Source organism: Temnothorax longispinosus, chromosome 6 (assembly GCF_030848805.1).
Source record: "Temnothorax longispinosus isolate EJ_2023e chromosome 6, Tlon_JGU_v1, whole genome shotgun sequence".
Lineage (NCBI taxonomy): Eukaryota > Metazoa > Arthropoda > Insecta > Hymenoptera > Formicidae > Temnothorax > Temnothorax longispinosus.
Window position 1 is genome coordinate 95,375 of NC_092363.1, and position 21,204 is coordinate 116,578.

At 38.1% G+C, this 21,204-nt stretch overlaps 1 protein-coding gene across 1 annotated transcript; it reads left to right on the top strand.

Annotated features, from left to right (window-relative positions):
• The first annotated feature begins 5,553 nt into the window (after positions 1 to 5,553).
• Positions 5,554 to 15,806, top strand: LOC139814606 (endochitinase-like). The gene is made up of 10 exons (XM_071781007.1): positions 5,554 to 5,666; positions 11,391 to 11,471; positions 11,868 to 12,197; positions 12,482 to 12,704; positions 12,896 to 13,019; positions 13,602 to 13,799; positions 13,896 to 13,980; positions 14,496 to 14,719; positions 15,048 to 15,230; positions 15,467 to 15,806. The coding sequence occupies exons 2-10, from the start codon at positions 11,399 to 11,401 to the stop codon at positions 15,590 to 15,592; spliced, it is 1,566 nt and encodes a 521-aa protein (XP_071637108.1). The 5' UTR covers positions 5,554 to 5,666; positions 11,391 to 11,398; the 3' UTR covers positions 15,593 to 15,806.
• Positions 15,807 to 21,204: the final 5,398 nt, after the last annotated feature.

Sequence of the window (21,204 nt, forward strand, 5' to 3'; positions counted from 1 at the left end):
TATACTAATTTCAATGAATATATGTATAGTTTTATATATTAAGTTTATCATGGGATCGTACGCGTATGTACATTAAATATATGAATATACTGTCGGTAATTGTCGCGATATTAAAACTTTTTTTTAAATACATTATATATAAATATAGAGATTTTATATTATATATAGACAAATTATAAAAATATTACAGATCATTATATATATAGTACATATATATATGTACTAACTATGTGTGTGATCTCTGATATCTATATAAAATGTATTTAAAAAAGAATGCTTCAATATCGCGAAACTATACCGACAGCATATTCATAGTTGATGTACGCGTACGTACATCGGCGTATCGTGGCGATGCGATTCGAAACTGGTCGAACAAAATAAATGTTACGCGTTTTCACTCGACCGGATGAATTTGACGCACGATGCTGTCCATTATTAAAACATAATACCCCTTTCATAACAAGTGGGCGCCAAGCCGACAGTGACAGCTTCGTAAATGCGAAGGCGATATAATGCTCGACTCGCGGCGCGGAGCGAACCCGATATTCATCCCACATTCAAAAGCAGTGAAAACCCAGAGGCAGGCGAACAGGTCGACCCGTCAGTCGCTTTTCCAACTCCCCGTAAAATACGCATCGTATCCGATAATAACGATGCCCAGCAGCCCCGAAAACTCGTCGCAATAATCGGGAAAAGCGGCCGCCTACCCACCCCCTCGATTACAAATTATGTTTCCGGACTGGAACGAAGCGGCCATTTAAACTCCGTCCCGCGGAAGCGCTTCGTTCTTAATCGAGAAAGTTTAATGCGATACATCTCACGTCACGTTCGTTTACATATTTGTGTCATCGGCGTTGCTCTAGGCGCGTTTGTTAACGACGCATTGTTTCGAATACCTTCCCCTGAGTCGCAAAGTTTTCTTATCGAAACTTTGTTGACAGTTTCTGTTCATTGTATACACGCGGTTTCTTTTTTTAATTCTCTACAGTTATATGTTATTGTACTTAATAAAGCTATTATTATGACAGCTATTATTATAAGAATATTCTTATTCTTTTATAAGAATCTTATAAAAGAATCTAAATTTGTTTTTCTAATATTGTCCAATGTTTATATCTCGTGCATTCTTTTTTCTCGCAAATCGACACGGAATTATAAGAATGTAAAACCGCGATGATTCCTTGCCGCCGTTATTGGCAGACAATGTGTAGAAAAGGAAAAGAAACGCAAATTAAAACGTTAACAATGCGCGACGATTGACGTAAAAAAAAAAGAAATAAAATATGTGCTCTCGAATATGAAGTCAAGAGAGGTGGGGAAAAAAAAAAAAAAACAGACTCTTCGTCCATGCGTGGCTTGACCCCCATCCTTCTCCGACCTCGCGTGAACGGACATGTAAATTTTTTAGCGGAAAAATCGAGCGCGCCGCACACCCCGAAATTCCGAGGATTTTCCGAGCCATGATTGACACCGGGATGCTCCCAGTATCATGTATCGGGGTACTATCCTCGAACGGCGTCATCGAACATCCCCTCGTTCGTGGGATCTATAAAGTGACGGCAAACCTGTCACTTACGGCGAATATTTTTAAACTCTCATCATTCCTCGATCCGTTTTTTCCGTGATTGACGTCTGATGATTGCTCAAGACATCCTGGATCGACGATCTACGTGATTTCAGGGGTGGTCTGCGAAAAAAATCTGCGAATTACTGTCGCGTTTCGTTCTTTCTTTTCTCGGAGTAAAAGATTTGCGAAGATTTCAATTTTTACACAGAAGGGTCGAATTTTAGCGAGTATATGAGTTTAAGTAATAATACACACACAATTTTTGTACCATAATTATAATTTTTATTGAGACGATTTGTGTATGAGGCAAGTCGTAAGGTAGAAGTTATGAGGAGAGTCGTAAAAATCGCAAAATTCTAAACCCATTCTTAACGACTCAATCTATTTTAATAAATTATTAAATAATCGCTATGTAATTATAGCTTGATCTTTTGCAACCTTGTGTATAAATCAATCATGCATCGGTGATGTAACAGAGGCCAAAAAAGCGTTTTATCAATAAGAGAGCAGATGTAATTATAAGTCGCGAAATAATATTTTGTGGAACGACTTCACTTGTGCCAATATTAGTCCCGCCTGCGTTTAACTCGAATCAAATGAAGCACCCGAATATCGAGTGCGCAAACAACCGCAGAAGAACTTCTGCATTGTCGATCCTTATTGATCTTTTTGTGTTTTTCGTTGATCAACCTAAATTAGATGTTATTGATTCGTTAATTATGCACTTTGAAGTTTAATGGATATGCAGAGATAAGATTCAGAGATCATCCTTAACAGATTTGCGGTTTTAACTCGCGATTAGAATTTCGGATCTCGATAATCTTAACTTATTTGCGTCGGTCAAAGTGCGATCACTCACGCATAATTTTATGCAATAATAATTGGACACGCCGATGTCCTGTATATTAACAGCTGCATCGCGCTGTTTGATTACGCGCCAGATGAAGAACATCTTTTCGATTATTTCAATAACGCGACACTTTGATGGCCTTGCGAAATAACGATTGAATGAATGCTTCGTTATATTGCACACGTGCATCTGCCTTTTTTAAAATCCTTATTAATGTTCCTAAATTTGCTAATATCCTTATTATTAATTGTTCTATTCTTTATTAACATCCGTGGTGCTGAAAGCTTTGCATTACTTTACACGCACATACGCCACATTTGGCGTTTTACCTTAATTTCTCTGCAAGACATCGAAGCGACAATAGTTCTTAAATTTGAAAAATGTGAAATGTAGAAATTTTTTAAGAAAACTGGAACAAGAAAAACGCTCTCTGTATATACAATCAAATAAGGAAAATATAAGAGCAAAACGCCGATGTTAAAGCAAAAGATTTCAATTTAGCGCTTCGTACGTTTATTTAAAGTAGACATTCTAATCTACAAAAGGACACATTAGATCTTTGTAATAATCATTCACCAATTGTTGAGAAACTTCTATATCTGATATCTTCTGTTTGTTTTTATTTGGACTTTGCATCTCAATATTTCCACTCGTAGGACACGTAGACAAAAAATAAAAATACTTTTATAATATAAATCAAACCCAAGCTGTCGATTAAGCCTATTTAGAACTTGATCTCCCTTTATCAACCTTGGTCTCCCTGCAACTCGACGGTTCGCGTAAAGATATACCTATAACGGTCTGTTTCGCTGCGCGTATATTTATCGCGGAACACTTTTGACTAGCCTTTTTACGTTATACATGTGATGCTTCATGATATTGGTCCTAGAGTCCCTTTAATCAGAGTCTGGCCAACTTGACAGTTCTGGCAAAATTCTGTGAGAGAGAAGGATATACATTCACTATCGCTTTCTCTTTCTTTCCATTTCTTTCTTCGTCTCTTTTCTATCTCTTCCTCTTTCAGTTTCTCTTGCTTTTGCCAAGAAATGACGAACCAATCAAAAGTTGCTACCGTATGACCAGACTCTGATTAGAGGGACTCTAAATTGGTCTGTATCCATTTCACCTTGTAATCGAGTCTAATAAGCCTTCAGTCGGTGCGCTGATTACAACCAGAAAGGTATTATCTCTCGTATCAAACACAAATATTGGTGACTGTTACGAGGCTGACTATTTGGTGAGTGAATTACTTACACTTTATCATGTAACACCTGCGAATGACTAATTTGTTAGTTAGTTTTTGGTTTCTTTTCTTTTATTTAAAAGGCAGCAGTCAATTTTGTGATATACGATACCTATACCATTAGTTGATCTTTTTAATCAGCTTCACTGGTTGACCACACTGGTTTAAAGAACATGATTTCAACTACTATATATGTGTTGTTGACGACTCATTTTAAGATTATAACTAGATTTCTAATTGTTATACCGAAGAAGATCTAAACCTTAAGGCTGAAACGTCTGTAATTTGTATTTATGTTTGTATTTTAAAGTTACTTTTCTATATATTATATCTTTCACTTTGACATCGGTGTTTTGCTCTTATTTGTCTTCTGATTTAAATTTAAATTTCATTCTAAGAAAACAATTTTTATGACAAATAATTAAATAGCTTTTTATTGTGTGCGCATGAAATTCAAGTAAACTCCCTATTTTCAGAATTTAAATTCAAGATAACTCACCATAAATGCTGGTAAAAGTAACGCGCATCGTAATACAGAGCTTTGTCAAACGTGAAGTTCTCTATGTCGATAACATGTCACGACATCTCAATGACGCGTCAAATAAAACGGATTATGTTATTGAATTAGTGATATATTGCGCTACTCCAATTTATCTGAAATATGCATTCACTGGTTTATTGGTGCCCAATCCTGTTTGATTTCGCCTGATTAAGATCGAGCTTCGCAACGCTATAAAACGATCGAGCGTCATTAATAGAAAATAGTATATTGTACAACTAGTGGGAAAAGTGGTCGATTCTGAATGAGTGTGAAGTTGGTCGCACGAGCGAAGCGAGTAAATATATTTTCCTAACGCGAGCGTGAAATGGGTCGCTTTTCGCGCTTGTTGAGTGAGCAAAACGATCCATTTCGCAATGATGACGTAAGCGTTGAAAAATGGAGCCATTTCTCAACTAGTGGAGAAATGAAATTGTAAAACAAGCGCGAAAAGCGGCCTGTTTCACGCTCTTGTTTAGGAAAAATAGTATGAACAACTCGTGGGAAGAGTGGTCGAGCCCAAATGAGTGTGATGGTCGCACTCATTCAGAATCGACCACTTTTCCCCACTAGTTGTACAATATACTATTTTTATATCATTATAAAAACAATTAAAATTACGGCGCATTATTACGAGATCATTAAAATATTTCAAATTTCAAACATTTTGGGACTTGGAAATTTGCAAATGCTTCGTAAAGTTCATATATGCTTCATATTATTCATATTTAAATAATATAATAATATTAAAATAAATGTAAAATATTTATTATTGTAATATAAATATACACAGGGTGCTTCAAAAAAAATGTTATTTATATGGAAGTATTATATTACACATAATAATATTAAAATAAAAAAATACACGATGCTTCATAAAATGACGAGCGTTTCATAAAATCAAGATTTGAGGATTTAATATAAATTTAGACAACACGTCGAGAAAGCCAAGGTTCATTGTTGAAAAATTGAAAGAAAACTTTTTTCCCTTTTGTTCGCGCCAATTCGCGAGAACGCGAATGATGGATCGCGATCGCTCTGCGACACAATCTCGTCCCTCGTCATCGTCGCTGGCGCTCCTGGACGTCAACGGGAGGCACAGGGTCGACGAACCAGCCAATCGTGCGGGGGCCCGTGCATCTGAATTTTAATGAGGCCCACCTGGGTATATATGAGCTTAAGCCCGCGGCTTCGTCCGCGCTTTTTCCGAGGTACCTCTCCGCCGCGCAGGTGAGTCCTCCTTCTCTTCTGCTCCGCTCTTTTTCACGAGAATCCTCCGTATTCTCTACAGAGAGTCTCTGCGAACGTCCTTTGCGTATCTTCGAACAGTATCTTCGAATCGTTGCGCGCGAGAATTTCGTTCCCGCAATTTCTAACAGAACAGCTCACATAAAATTGACGCGTCACCGGTAACAAGCTAATGAGCGATTGATTCTTGGATTAGTCAGTGGATCGTATTCGCGTATCGGTAATTTCCATTGTTAAGCATCATAATTACTTATTAATAGTAGGAACGATCGATAAAAACGATAAAAAATCAAAGCCAGAGAGAGCTTCGACTCGTTGGCCGGTTTCCTTCCCGAGTATCTAAATAGTAAATACCATGCTGTCTACAATTAGTTTCTCACAGCTCCGTGACAGCTGATTACTCCAAGATTGCGCTGTCTTCTTTGAAGATATAACAGTCCGGCTTTATGCAATACAGACGAAGCTCTGTAGATAAAGATTTTTATAAATGAATGGATAACGGATTTCGATAAATGAATAACAAGTTGTGAAGAATGCTGTGTGTGCGCGCGCGCGAGTGCTTCAGTGGGAACGTAACAATAGAGTTCGCTAAAAGTGAGTCAAATGTAATTTGTATATTCTTCTCTCGATATTCCTGTGAAAAAGAATGTCAAGTTTGAATTAGTAAAAAGAATCGCGAGTTCGGAGACGTACGATGAAATATTCGCAATCATTTCTAGGAGACTTATTTTTTATTTATCTTAATAAGCTGCTTGTTTTCGTTTAAAAATGAAACACATTTCTCAATTGATAATTTTTATGATATTTTCCCGCAATCTGATGTGCCAATCTTATATATTTATGATAGATATTTTTCTCATTTAAATACAGAGATATTTTCTTTTTTCTATTTTGCGCGTTATATTACAATGTCACACGTGTATATATCGATATGTCTGTAACCTCTGATTATTTTTACGCTAAATGCAAATATAATATATAAATTTTTTGTAACAAAGGTTACGCTTTGCTTACGCTTAAAAATGTACAACATTTACGAAATTCATTATAAAATAATCCAATATTTTGTGAAATTATGGTCGAAGTTCAGAAGTCAAACGATAATTTGTCTTTGTTCTTTATTCAAACTGATAGCTTAAACGAAAACACAATATTCGCAACATTTATTTTGCACGATTATTTTATTTTCGCTACGAGTTTATATACGTCGCACATTAAGAAACGATTTGCCCTCGCATTTGTCATTTCGGTCGCCTCTCTCCATTAAGTTCCGCGGATCCCGTTCTCGATAACGGCTTCGTGAGCGATATCGTAAAAATCGTCAGCGCCGACGACGGTGCCGACGCGCGAATCTGGTAGAATCTCGTCGGGATCGTCGACACGAGATTGTAAGCTTAATTACCGAGCGTCCACTCCGTCTTATCTCTTTTCTTTAATTATTTCCTTTTTCTTTCTTTCTCCTTTGTCGAGACCGAAACGAAGGTTAACACCTATGTCGCACCTACGTGCCGAAACACTCGTGCCACCACGAAATTTTCGTCTCGTGTTTTCTTTTTCGTCATTTACATTGAACGTTTCGTCTCAACCGTTTTGTATCAGTTCAGGCGGATCGGCGATACTTCCTCCGCAACGTTTCGGGTCAAATCGACCGGTCGCGAATTCTCGAGCGATGACTTTTCATCGAGGACGACCCTGCAACGTTTCGATTTTATTTACATTAATCTCTCTCTTCGTTTTCTTTTCTTTTTACACCGACATTCCAGATATTTTTAATGTGGGCCTTTCGCGCGCGAGGCACAAGCGGAACTCGCCACGTTTCCTTTGCTTCCTTTTCGACAGCCGAAACGAAGGTCAGATCGGAGGTGTGCCGACGTATAAGGCACGAAACTCCGCGCGGGCCCAGTATTAGGACTGTACCAAAACGAAAACTCCGGGATTTTCGTAAGAGAATCACCGTTACCGATCTGCGGGCAGAGACGTGATCGAATAACAAAACATTAATTAGCATCGTCCAAGCCGGATCGAACCGTTACCTCGGCACTGGCAAAGCGAGCAGCGCGATATCGCCAGGACGCGAGGATACTCTTAACGACGACTCTATGAGAGGCTGCTGCGAAGCGCCCGTATCGTCATCCCATGAACACGCGATTACTCGAATACAAATGTCACCCTCGTCTTTGTTCTCCAATTCATTTTATACATCCCGCTCGGTGCAAATCGACGGTATAGAGATATTCGTTCGAGAAACAATGTACAATTAATATATCAATATGGAGGTATGGTATAACGATATGCAATCAAATTGCTATGGTTTTTAAAACAATTTGTTTTTGTTTTTTTTTCATATTACTATCACACATAACACACAAAAGCGCGCATACATATGTGCAATATATTTTTAGAATATTTCTTTGCAAATATTTTCAATTGTGTGTTTTATCTATAATAATATAGTATTTCATTCAATAATGCGCGATGAAACTAACGCTTGATATTTCATTGTCAGTAAAAAAGTTGAAAGTTGACCATTAAAATTATTGGTGTCTATAAAAAAACCAGCTACTCGAAGAATTACACTATTAAATATTAAAGGATGAAATTTAAATAAATCATTTACCTTAAGTTAAATAACATTTTATTATTTTTAACTACCATGTGCGTTGAAATTGATTATTTTAACACAAAGTAGAATTATTTTAACTCCATTGATTTAGTTAAATTAACAACATACACTGAGAGAAAAAATAGTTGTAGTTACCATAATTTCACTATAATTTTTAGTTATTTTCGATGCCAACTACATTTTTATAGTTATTTTAATAATGCGAATTATATAGCTGACTTACTACATAATTTTAACATGCATTTATTTAATCATAACATGATTTTATATACTAGAATCTGTGATTTATATATAATAAGTCGTACTATAAATATGATGAAAATGACCATAATTGAAAAATCTATGCATATAAAATCATTTTTACTAATATTATAACAATAACAACTATAAAATTAAGAACCTAAACTATAATTATTTTACTATGCAATTATAGTCGCGAATACCACATACTTTTCTCTCAGTGTATTGATTAGGAGCAGTGGCGACCTGTAGAAATGGTTAGAAATGACTCAAATTGAGTATATTTTACTCATAATAACTTGATATTACACAAAAACACTCGAGCCAACTTGGGCGATTTCAAATGCAATTTTTTAAGATCGGTCAGCACCATCTTACAATTAGCTTTATAGTTAAACGAGACAAAGGCATTTACCAGTACGACGTACCTACGTCCGAGAAACTCGTTTGTGGACTCGAGTGGCGTTTGTATTCAAAGTGTAACGAGCGGAACAGAGGAGTCTCCACAAGAATCGGCTCCGCATCGCGCATCTTAATTCGCGGGCGAGGATCCTTCGCGGCGCGGGCGGTCGCGCGGACGCGAAGGCTCCCGCATGCGGTGCGTTTTCGTTCGTTTCATTTATTTTTAACCACCGCTGGCGACATTACCCGCTACTTCTTTATTTCGACACGCGGCGGTCGTAGAATCCGAAGGACGGTCTTTGATTTCTCCCGAGAGGCCCAGTCGCCGAATTCGGATCGTTATTCGGCGCGCCGGTCCTGTCCTAGAGAAAAGGGGGAGAGAGGGGAAGCTAGAGGCGGAAAACAACTTCGGGGGATTTTTATAACTTCAAAACACTTCGTCTTCCCCATTATCTCGCCGACCGTGTGGTGTCTCGGTCGTTAATTCTACTTATCACGTTTATAGACAGACCCGCAACACCGGTATTCGTGATGGCTGTCCGTCGAACGAACGCCGGGCTCCTCGAAATAAACCCGTGCACACAGAGAGAGTTCGGTGCATTTTACATAATTATTTGGAAGCGGAGGCTCTCCGACGAGTTGTTGATAAAACGCGCGAGCGAATGCCGCATCGCCGCCCGCCTGCGACTTCCGGTTTGCCTTTCTTACGTGGTGGGGAACGAAACGGCCACGAGCGCTCGCTCAATTTTACGCAGGGATAAACCTAGGGTTTCCCCCGGAGTACGTTTTATAATGCCGCAAAACTTTATTGTGCGGCCGTAATTCTGTTTCCTCTATGTCGGATGAAGATTGTACTGGGAAATCCTCGGAAGCAATCCTTCGTCCTTCCTTCGACTCCTTCGAACCTCGTGATCGAGTACGTGCATGATTGGTGATCGCGATTTTGTACGAAAATTGGAGATCTCGTTTAGAATATCTGACTTTAATAGCATCTAAATCGTATGGTTGAATGAATGAAGAAGCTCGGGATTTTCTCTATTTTTCTCTCAAAACTGTAACTCCAATTCCAATACCAATACTGGATTGAAAATCCAGCTGCGGAGCGAGTAGGGAACTGTGATTCAACGTGAATGTAAGTTCAATAAGCTAACGTTGCGATCAATCGATTTCTCGTCTTCGAATTGGACCATCAGTTTTACGTCTTTCTTAATTTGAATCTCGTTCCTTAATTCGTATTAATAGTTATATATTACAGAATATAGAATAATCCAATTATACGGGACTTTTACGTGTAACCGTTATCCGTTATTCGTTTAATTCTATTCAAAGATGGATCGATGGGTTCGTTCTGGCTGGCATAATTGAATATATAATCAGCTGTTAACAGTTAGACATCATTAACGTCTATCTAACATCTATTAAAACAGACCGTAACGTATTATAATAGGCGCACGAATACATATATTCACAATAGCAGAACGTGTCACACGGTACGATCGATTCCGTGTTAAATTAATTTAATCGCGGCCATTTATAAAGCGTCGGAATATCAAGCTTATCCGAGTACCATTTTATATCGCGGATAAATCGATAGACCGAGATGGTTTTCAGGTAACTTGCGCTAAAAATATATCATACATTCGCCAATTTCCAAGCTGTCTATTAATCGGCAGTCATCGTTACGATAACATAATTTTCTTTTTTTGTTAGTCCGTTTAAAAAGAATATCATTTTTATGCGCACGTTCGCATAAAGATGAGTCCTTGTCGCGAGGCCGCGCGCTGGTTTCGCGATCGCGGAAAGACGATCCCGCCGGATAAAGTTTTGAATGGTTTCTTTATAACGTTTTTCATTGGCAGAACTAGTGCGCACTCAAGTGCACATTAAAAAGCCGTTGTATACCGATTTAATTTCTAATATTTAAAGTAAAATGCAAATATTTCGACTGATAAAATACCCAATACATATTTTACCAAATAGTAACAATAAAGAATATTGAGGATTTCGTGACTTAACCCGTATATATTAAACATATACTTTATACGTTGATTTGTCTACGACGGCTTTAATGTGCACTTAGTGCGCACCAGTTCTGCCAAAGAAAAACGCTATTAGTCGCGCGCGGATTCATGCACGGATGAGCCGGGCGATCATCGTCGCGATACACACAGCACACAGCCGCGCGAAGGCTTCAACGATGGTGTCAACGTTCATCGGAGAACCGGTCGTTCATAGATCATTCCCCTCGGGCACATCGAAAATAAATCGATCGCTTTACGCTCCAAGAAGTTTCCGCGAAGGCCGGACACGAAGCGCTCGGCCGACTGGCCGCGGTACAGAAGCGCGTCGAGTGCCGAGTAAATCGTACGGGACCCGGGACGCACTGCGATTCCTTATAGAATAGAAAATATAGAGCTTGCTTACATTTTATTATAATAAAGAGATCGGCTGTGTGTATATACCTACGCACCGTAAAGGTAACACCGTATTCGCGAGAAAACTCTATACGAGAAAAGAGTCAAACAAACCAAAAAGATTCAGAAATACAGTTCAAGACAATCCCCGCGATAAGTCTAATATTTTATTATACATTCTTTCGTAGCAAATTGTTTGTTATCTTGTGATTATTTATATAATATTATTTTGCTAAATTCTCTCTCTATCTCTCCTTAATTGCAGATTCCAAGATGACGTCCTCAATGGGAAAGCTGTTGTTTTCCCTGCCCTTGTTCCTGGCGCTCCTGGCATACGGAGCAGCTGGTGCGTTTTATTTTCGATGATAAAGTAAAATTATAATTGCATAAAAATTCGCGTTATTATAAAATATCGCGATAAACATGGGCTGAACATTATTACGACCTTGCAACTTTTCATTATTTTTTTTTTTTTTCTATAATTTATATACATATATTTATTATATGATGTATATTATGAATAATAAAAATAAATTATATATTATATATTAATATTAAAAATATTAAAAATAATATATTATAAAAATAATATATATATGGGTTTGTACAATTTAGAAAAGGTAAAGATAATAAGGCAAATATTGATGGTAAATTGAAAATAATTACATTTGAGGCAATCTGATAACGATTAATTTATTGATACGCGACGCTTTAAATGATATATATGATGTATATTTTACAGAGGCCCCAAGGTTGGTCTGTTACTTTAGCAACTGGGCTATCTACCGTCCGGATGTAGGCAGCTACGGCATCGACGATATTCCCGCTGAGATGTGCACGCATGTAATTTACTCCTTCATCGGCGTGAGTAACGTCACCTGGGGAGTACTCGTTCTCGATGAGGAGGTTGACGTCCAAAAAGGCGGCTTCAGCAAGTTCGTCGCTCTAAAAGAGAAGCATCCCCACCTGAAGACCCTGGTCGCGATTGGTGGTTGGGGCGAGGGTGGTAAAAAGTACAGCGCGATGGTTAGCGTGAAAGCCAGACGTGACTCGCTAATCAGCAGCATCGTCGGTGAGCGTAATTCGAGCATGACGCTTTATTCATAGGATTACTGGGAAGAAAAAGATTTGCCTTTTACTGTAACATTTAAGAACCTTGCGTAATTATAGATAGTAAACATCGTTACGTGCAATGAAAAGGTCTATCTATTATGTTTAATATACATATATTAAAATGTAATTTAAAGGCAAAAACTCAAAGAAAACTTTTCCTTATGCGATATCTCTCTTAGGAATGTGGATCACGCAAATTAAATATGAAAAGATTTAATAAAAAATTTCTGATTTCGCTTGCAGAATTCATGCACAAGTATAAGTTCGACGGCTTCGATCTTGATTGGGAATATCCGGCTGCTAGCGACAGAGGTGGCAAATTCAGCGACAAGAACAACTTCTTCTACTTTGTCGAGGAGCTGAGGACCGCGTTCGATAAGATTGGCAAAGGCTGGGAGATCACGATGGCGGTGCCAATGGCTACGTTCCGTCTTAACGAAGGGTACCACGTACCAGAATTGTGCGAGTGAGTATCTCTTCTGTAAATTATTCATATTATGTTACTATGTTAGATTAATAATTCAATTAATGTAAACTAATATTCTTCATGCACAAATAAAATGTGAAATATATGACACAATAAATATTAATATGCAAAGGATTTAATAATAATTTAATAACTTTCTTAATCGTTATTTAATTAATTAATAATTGCAGACTCACCGATGCCATCCACGTGATGTCTTATGATCTTCGTGGCAATTGGGCCGGATTCGCTGATGTCCACAGCCCGCTCTACAGGAGACCTCACGATCAGTATGCCTACGAGAAACTGAACGTGGTAAACTTTCTATATATATTTTTCCAATAAAAAGACGTATCCCACCCTTAAAAGAATGCTGTCACAACTCAAAAAAAATTTTGATTTTGAGTTAAGCGCAAAAAGTATAAATGTCACCTACATCCTATAATATAGTGTCACAAGTCTATATGCGAAATCCGTTGCACGGAGCAGAAATGTCGTTATTCTTTTTAAACGGTTATGTTGCGATCACCGATTGAATATCGCTGAGTGTCATAAGTGAATTGACAAGACTATTTCATTGAACCCATCAGACTATCAGACCTCTTCAAGAACCAGTATAAGTTTTATTATAAATATCGTAATTGTATAATTGCGTTTTAGTTATCTCACAATTCAAAAAAATTGAATTAAATTTGTTTTCTCTTTCCTGAAAATGGTGAATTTTTGAGATGTGACAGAATTCTTCTAAAGGTGTGATCTACATTCTTATATAATTAGAACAACCGTACAATAATCGATTCACGTTGATAAAAGTTATCTTAAACAATTATCTTGAAATTGTCAATCGTGATGCAAGTACTGGTCCACCGATATATGAGATTATTGCCATTATTTCAGCACGACGGTCTTCAACTCTGGGAGGACAAGGGATGCCCCGCCAACAAGCTCGTCGTAGGAATCCCGTTGTACGGACGTACTTTCACTCTTAGCCAGGGCAACAACAACTTCAAGCCTGGCACTTACATCAACAAGGAAGCGGGTGGCGGTGCACCCGGCAAATACACCGGAGCTAAAGGATTCTTATCTTACTACGAGGTAAGTGATCGATCCGCAGAGGGCTGGAAACGAGCGGAAGCTGGAGCAATGTCAGCAGACGCGTTCGTCACATCAAAATTCTTCTATTTTTTCCAGATCTGTATGGAACTTCAACAGCCGAATCAAAACGGATGGATCAAGGAATACGATGACGGGGGCAAAGTACCCTATATGTACAAGAGTGAGTTCAATTTTTATAGACGTTTAAATAAAAATTTCTTACGCTATGATTTCGCGAAATGACTTGTGACAGTGCTTGAAAATCCGGTGAACAAAGTGGGGAAAATCGATTTATAAATATTACTGGGTGAATGCACCGCAGTGAATGACCGCTTAGAAAAAATATTGTTTAATAACTCAATTCTTTTATTAAATAAAAATATTATTTTTATCACATTTTTATTCTCCAGAAGCATTAATTATGGTTTGTATGGGATCAAAATTTAAAGTTATAAATATTTTGTTTTAATTTCAAAAAAAGTTATATTATATATGTTGATATAATGCTTATTTACTTTTAACTTATTTACTGATGCACTTATTTTATATTAAAATTCAATTTTGCATCCGTTTTCTTTGTAAAATCAGATAAAACATATTTTGCTGTTTGGTATTTATCAGGCTAACTCATCTTTAATTAATCTAGACAAGATTAGTTTGCAATAGTTTGAATTACTAGCAAGTTTTGGTTTTTAGAAGAAGGAAAAGCCCCCCAATGGGTTGGCTACGAGGACGCTGACAGTATCGTCCACAAGATGAACTTCCTCAAGGAAAAGAAATATCTCGGTGCCATGGTCTGGGCCGTCGACATGGACGACTTTAGAGGACTCTGCGGTCCTACGAATCCTCTCATGACCGCAATTTACAACGGTCTGAAGGGTTATACGGTAGCACCTAAGGATTACAAGACAACTCCCAGGGTACGGCGTTAGTCAACTAATATTACGAGAGATTCCGATTAATTTAATCAGGGATTAGTTCAACCGACAGAATATCTTACACCAAAAGTTTTAATTGTATAATCGTCTCTGATCTCTAATGTCCTTTTCTGTCTATCAAATAACAAAGTCAATAATCGCGTTAACAAAATGCTACAAAAATATTACTTGATAAAATAATTGCCGATTAAACTATAATCGGAATTTAATTGAAATCGCTCTATGTGTTCATATAGTGCATATCCAAATTTCGGATAACGTCTCGCTATTATCGGAGAGCGCGAATGTAATAATCACGATTTGTTTTCAGCCCGAATGGGACAGACCACCCAGCACTACACCTTCGACAGGTGAGGAGAAACCGAAACCCGAACCCGAACCCACCACAAATCCCGAGGTAACTACCGAAGTACCTCGTCCTACAACGCCAGTCGATGAAAACGAAATCGAGTGCAACGGCCCGAATATCATCCCCAGTAAAGATTGCACAGTGGTACGTTTATGAATACAAAAATATCTTCGAATTGATCTACGATTTTAATGATTATTTCGAGATGTACGGACACCACGAGTTTGCGGATTTTCGATTTTCGAGTGCGGAAATTAAAATCTCTAAGCTATCCATCAGATATATCCAAAAAATATTTCTTTAAAATGGTGTCTTTTAACACGACGTTCTGAACTATGCTTTGTACATGCAGCTCTTATATAATGTGTATTCTTTTGCAGTACTACGTCTGCAACCACGGCAAACCGATCAAGACAAAGTGCCCGGCCGGTTTGATCTTCCAAATCTCTAAGCTCATTTGCGATTGGCCAGTCAACGCCGATCGCGAGGAGTGCAGAAATATCTAATCCGTCAGTGATTTGATTCAATTGTCCAGCGTTTCATCGGTTCATACATCTCTCATAGATCTGCGAGGGAATTTATTGCGATAATTTCATATGACAGAACATTCGTTACGTGTTATTATTTGTTGTTGTGTGCGATAGCGTGTACGATGCGAATATCGCTGCGAGCAACAATAAATCATCCGCAGTTTATCAAAAGTCTGAGAATTTTGTCAGATGCATCTTCCTATCCGTTATAATCCTTTCTTTCACATTGTTTAACTTATTTAACTGACTTATTTTATAGATATGTCGATAATATTAAATTAAAGATAGAGGGAAACTTTACTTATTACTTGTTACTAAATTAAATTAGTTAAGAAGAAGTATTAGTCCGCCCATAAACACGTCCAAAATTTTTATATTTTAAAGAATACAAGAGTATAAGAAATATCACGTATATAAGAATAGTTTTGAGTTAAAATCCTTTAATAAGAAGTGAATAAATCGATAAATAATTTAAAAATATAAAGGTAAAATATATCTTTCTAAAATTCGATACTTACAATTAGACGAATTAGACAGTTAGAGAATTGGTTTTTGTATATGTGTATAACTCACACATACATAATATATATTTTATCGTACAAATTGTAATATTAATTATATATAAAGAATAGCTTACTTATAGAATATAAGTGAAAAATAATTTATCAAGAATGTCTCAACAAAATTCGTCGCGTCAGGTCGTGAATGTATCGCAGATATTTGTGTATGTTCTCGCTTGAAATCGCGGAACTTTCCTATGTCGCGGCACAGGCGATCATTTCCTTCTTTCCGCCGTTATTGGTAGCGCAACGTATACAAAAAAAAGAAATGGAAAAAACGCGATTTGACGTTAACAATGCGTGACGGTTGGCGCAAAAAATATGCTCTCAAATATGAAGTCAAGAGTGGTGAAAAAGCAAACAGAACTCTCTTCTAATCTGCCCTACCAAAACGCTCTTCATTCGCGCGAGCGGTCCTCGCGTGAATGAATACGTAAATTTTTAGCGGAAAAATCATATGTGTGTTCCGAGCGCGACACCCCAGAGTTCAAAGATCCCGAGCCTTGATTGACACCTGAATGTTCTCGTATGCATATAGAGCCACCCTCTGCCGCGCAATCTCTCTCTCTCTCTCTCTCTCTCTCTCTCTCTCTCTCTCACTCTTTCTCTTTTTCCTTCTTTTTTTATTCCCCAAACCTCTACATTCCCTCCTTCTTCCACATTTTGTTACATCGCTTTTATCCGGAAGCGGAACTTGATGGCTGTTATAATTTAACGAGCACGTTTCTTTCTCCAGTTACCGCGGCATTTGCAAGAATGAACACCGGCAAAGCCCACGTTCCTTTCTTCCTCTTCTCTTATGCTGCGTAAGGCGGTTCCTTCTCATTCCACGACAATCATCGCGTTTTTTCTTCCTTTTTTTCCGTTTTGATCGAATAATGCCGTGAACGAAGATAAAAAAAAGAGAGTGAGAAAGTCGAACGTGCAAATGAAATCGATGACGCGTTTCATGTGTCGGAGGGTGAATGGCGCAACGGTTTTCAAAAATTAGAATAGCACCCTGCAAAATATAACTCTAACGATAGTCGGTTGGTTCGGCCTCGGCGCCTTTCTCGCGACAATTGTTTCCATAGACGTTTCCCAATCGATGTCCTCGCTTCTGCAATGTCGTACTTTCATGTAGAATTCATAAAGGATTTACACGGGATACGAAATTGACAATAATGTCATCTAAAATTGCACATATGTTTTAAAGGAAAAAAAATGTTAAGCAAAGAATGAAAAAATTATAATCGAGGATACGCCAGAATTTGCTTGTAATTTTTTAAATTTTATACTTAAACTCTGTACTTTTTCTTATAGTAATTCTAACTTAACTTTTGAAGGACGGGAAATCTATATCTATTTTTAGATTTTAAATTATTTATGCGTAAAAATATCATATATAAGGGTTTATTCTTGGGTCGATGAGTTCCGTAGTTCCAGGAATCTAAGAGAAACAAGTGATAATGGCCAATGCGTAGTATGTTTAAGAAATGGTATTCGTCGAAGACCAAAGTTTATGTGTTGTGAGTGCGATATGCCTCTGTATATTGTATTTTGGTTCGAAATATATCATACAAAACATTACTAAATGTATGCATAAACATCACAATCATAAATAAATTTTTTTTTCTAAATATAGATTTACTAAATATAAATAATAATTTTTTTGAAATTTACGATCATATAAATGTTTTATGCAATTTTTCCACTTTTGTCAACCTACCGGACGGGAAGCCTATTTTTTGGCTCCACAGGAATCGCTTATTTTTCGTAGTAAAACACTTTAATACATATATGAAAGTTATAAGTAAAAATCATAAGAAGTCACGAAGAAACCTGCCCGTCCTCTAAAAGTTATTATAAAATATGATAATTATATAAGGCTCAAATGATTCAAAATCAATAAGTAAATAAAGAGCACACAACCGTAATAAGATGTTAGTGTGATAATATTTAATTAAGTCAATGACAACTTAACAAACGTTTCGGCCTGAACATTAGGCTCGACATTAGGCCATCCACAGTGTGCACTTGTTCTTCGCATCTCTGACTATTATAACATCGTTAGTGACTATATTACAATATGACTTTTTGCATGCAACACCATAAGTTCTCTTATCACATTAACTATTTTTACGTCTCGACATTTATTATACTTTTCTTCTTGACTTACTTCTAAAACATATGCGTTTCGGATAAAAAATTATATATATGCGATCAAAATTATGGATCTTTGATCGCGTATAAAGCTGGGTCTAATCAACCAAATCTTAAAAAATTATATATGAAATAGGGGTAGAAAAGACTGAGAAATATAATAAAATTAGAAATAGATCGATATCTTCAAATTTGCGGAAGTCAGAATAAACACGGACATCAAATCAGCACATACACATATATACGTACGGACATGCGATTTAATGCAACACTTCGACATTTTAGAACACTCTGAACATATTAACTTCCGCAAATTTGGAGATATCTATCTATTTCTAATTTTATTATATTTTTCAGTCTTTTCTACCCCTATTTCATATATAATTCTTTTAAATTCGGTTGATTAGACTTAGCTTTATATGCGATCAAAGTTATGGATCTTTGATCGCGTATAAAGCTGGGTCTAATCAACCAAATCTTAAAAAATTATATATGAAATATGGGTAGAAAAGACTGAGAAATATAATAAAATTAGAAATAGATAGATATCTTCAAATTTGCGGAAGTTAGAGCAAACACGGACATCAAATCTGCACATACACATATATACGTACGGACATGCGATTTAATGCAACACTTCGAAATTTTGGAACACTCTGAACATATTAACTTCCGCAAATTTGGAGATATCTATCTATTTCTAATTTTATTATATTTTTCAGTCTTTTCTACCCCTATTTCATATATAATTCTTTTAAATTCGGTTGATTAGACTTAGCTTTATACGATAATGCGTATTATACTATACTGCGGCTCTAATTTTTATTCATTGATGTAATTGTTTAATTATTGATAAAATATATGATATTAATTAAACCTAAATTTAGCTTTTGAAAGCAAGACGCGCGTGTGCCGACGCAGTGCCATCTGAACGTCGACAAATAAATAATGCATTGTTGTTCGTGTTTCGGGGCTGGCGACGCCGCGTCTAATTCTTTTTTGTAGCCTGGGACACATAAGGGGACATAAGGGAGAGGCGGCGAAAGGCCACGGAACCCACTTTTATAACTCCATCGACAATTTTTCGGTTACCCTCTTTGCTATTTTTGATCAACTCAGCACGCACATTCGATCGTACACTCGTATCCTCCCGTTTGATTTATCTTCCAATACAGCGAGGAGATTCTCGGTGGTTTTCCGGTAAATAATTTCAACCATCGTATATAGCGCCACACGTGCACTAACAAGTCTATCGGTTATCGATAAATCACTTAACGATTATCTTACGATTTGTCACGTAACAGTGCGTAATTTTATTTATTTAAAAATATATGTAATTATCAATAAAAAGATGTCACATGTTACTAATACAACGCTATAACATACGCGATCATAGTAAACGTTTCGAGAAAAATAAGGAAAGATGTATTTAAATTAATTTTGCAAATAAAAAACTTAAAAGAAAACAGGCAAGAGCAACAAAAAGTAAAGAGTTGCGTAAGTATCGTAATTTGGTAGCGCCGTTCTTTAGCAAGATGGTATTTCGAGGTGTCAAAAGCAATTGCTTCGCAATAAAAGCAAAAACAATCATTCACACAAACAAACGTGAGATTACGCTTTCGCTTTATGCTCTTACGTACAAAACAAATGCCCCGCGCTTCTACCATTCGCTAAAAGGGTTCGTCTCGTTTTTATTCGCGTGCACGCATTGTGCAGGAGCGAGCCACTCACTGTCGCATACACGTAATTTCAGCGAGCAAAAAACGAGCCTATCGTTTTGCCTTGGGCAAGCCAGCCAGCCCAGCCCGGCATGATCCGATTCCGCCCCGCGCTCGTGTAATCGTGCCCTTTTATGCTAATCGGCAACCCTTCCGCGTTTAACCAGCTGCGCCGCTGCGCATTGTCTCGGCTCTCCGTGAAAACTTTTTCCTGCCGCTTCCACGAGCTTGTTTCGCCACGTCTCGCCGCGGCACGCGGAAAACGCACGCGACCGTCCCCCGTCCCGCGCGCCTCACCACCCGGATCGCTTTTTTCATCATCGTCGACGTGGTGGTCGAAGAGAAAAGAAAAAAAGGGTTGCGCGTCCCAAGGGGCGTGCGTGTGGGGTGGTAGCGCGTCGCGCGGGGTGAGCGAGTCGGGATGACGAGAGGGTGGAGGGGGAGAGGTGGTTTAATGAGAGATATGCGGTGCCGGCGCGGTCAAAGATCCGCGTAACGCGCTTTTCTCAACCGCGACACGCTCGTCGGCAGGCCGCGGCGTACGCGAGAAATGGACGTACGCCCGTCTCCCGAGCTACCCCCAAAGACCTGCCCTCCTCGCTTAGAGGAGGGGAAGCCTTTTAACCCTTTTACCCTCGAGGACATGCGCGTTGCGGGCGAGCGTCGCAATGCAACCTCGGTAATTGCTGCACTCGAGACAAAATGGCAGGCTCGTAGCGATGGCGTGTTTTCTTCGCGAATTATTCGCGATTCTTTCTGGAATCGCGAATTCTCGTGCCCTTTTATATTCGACGTGATATAAGGAATCGATTTGTTTGCGAGAACGTTACTATACAACGAACGTCTCTGTCGCGGGAGAGAAAGATGAAGATGGACTTGAGCTGGCCTAATCGAGTCCGCGGCTTTGCGACTTCAAAGTTCCAGACGATTCGCGGTGGGGACGAAGTTCCGACGAGATTCATTCGACTTACGCTAGAACAGTAATAGCTTCGCCCGACAACCTCCCTATCGAGGGCGCAAATCTCTGATTAACGTTTACTCGTTCACTGATGACCAGTCATTCCGCCGCGCGCCGTACGATTGCTCTAAGAGTGTGCGCGAGCTCGCACTCTGGCCGAAGCGAGAGAAGCAATTATCGTGGAGGAGGATTTGAGGAAAGAGGCGAAAG

Coding starts and splice junctions, on each gene's coding strand:
- LOC139814606 (XM_071781007.1), top strand. CDS start 11,399: ATGACGTCCTCAATGGGAAAGCTGTTGTTTTCCCTGCCCTTGTTCCTG. Junction 11,472..11,867: donor CCTGGCATACGGAGCAGCTG/GTGCGTTTTATT, acceptor TATATTTTACAG/AGGCCCCAAGGTTGGTCTGT. Junction 13,800..13,895: donor GATTCTTATCTTACTACGAG/GTAAGTGATCGA, acceptor TATTTTTTCCAG/ATCTGTATGGAACTTCAACA.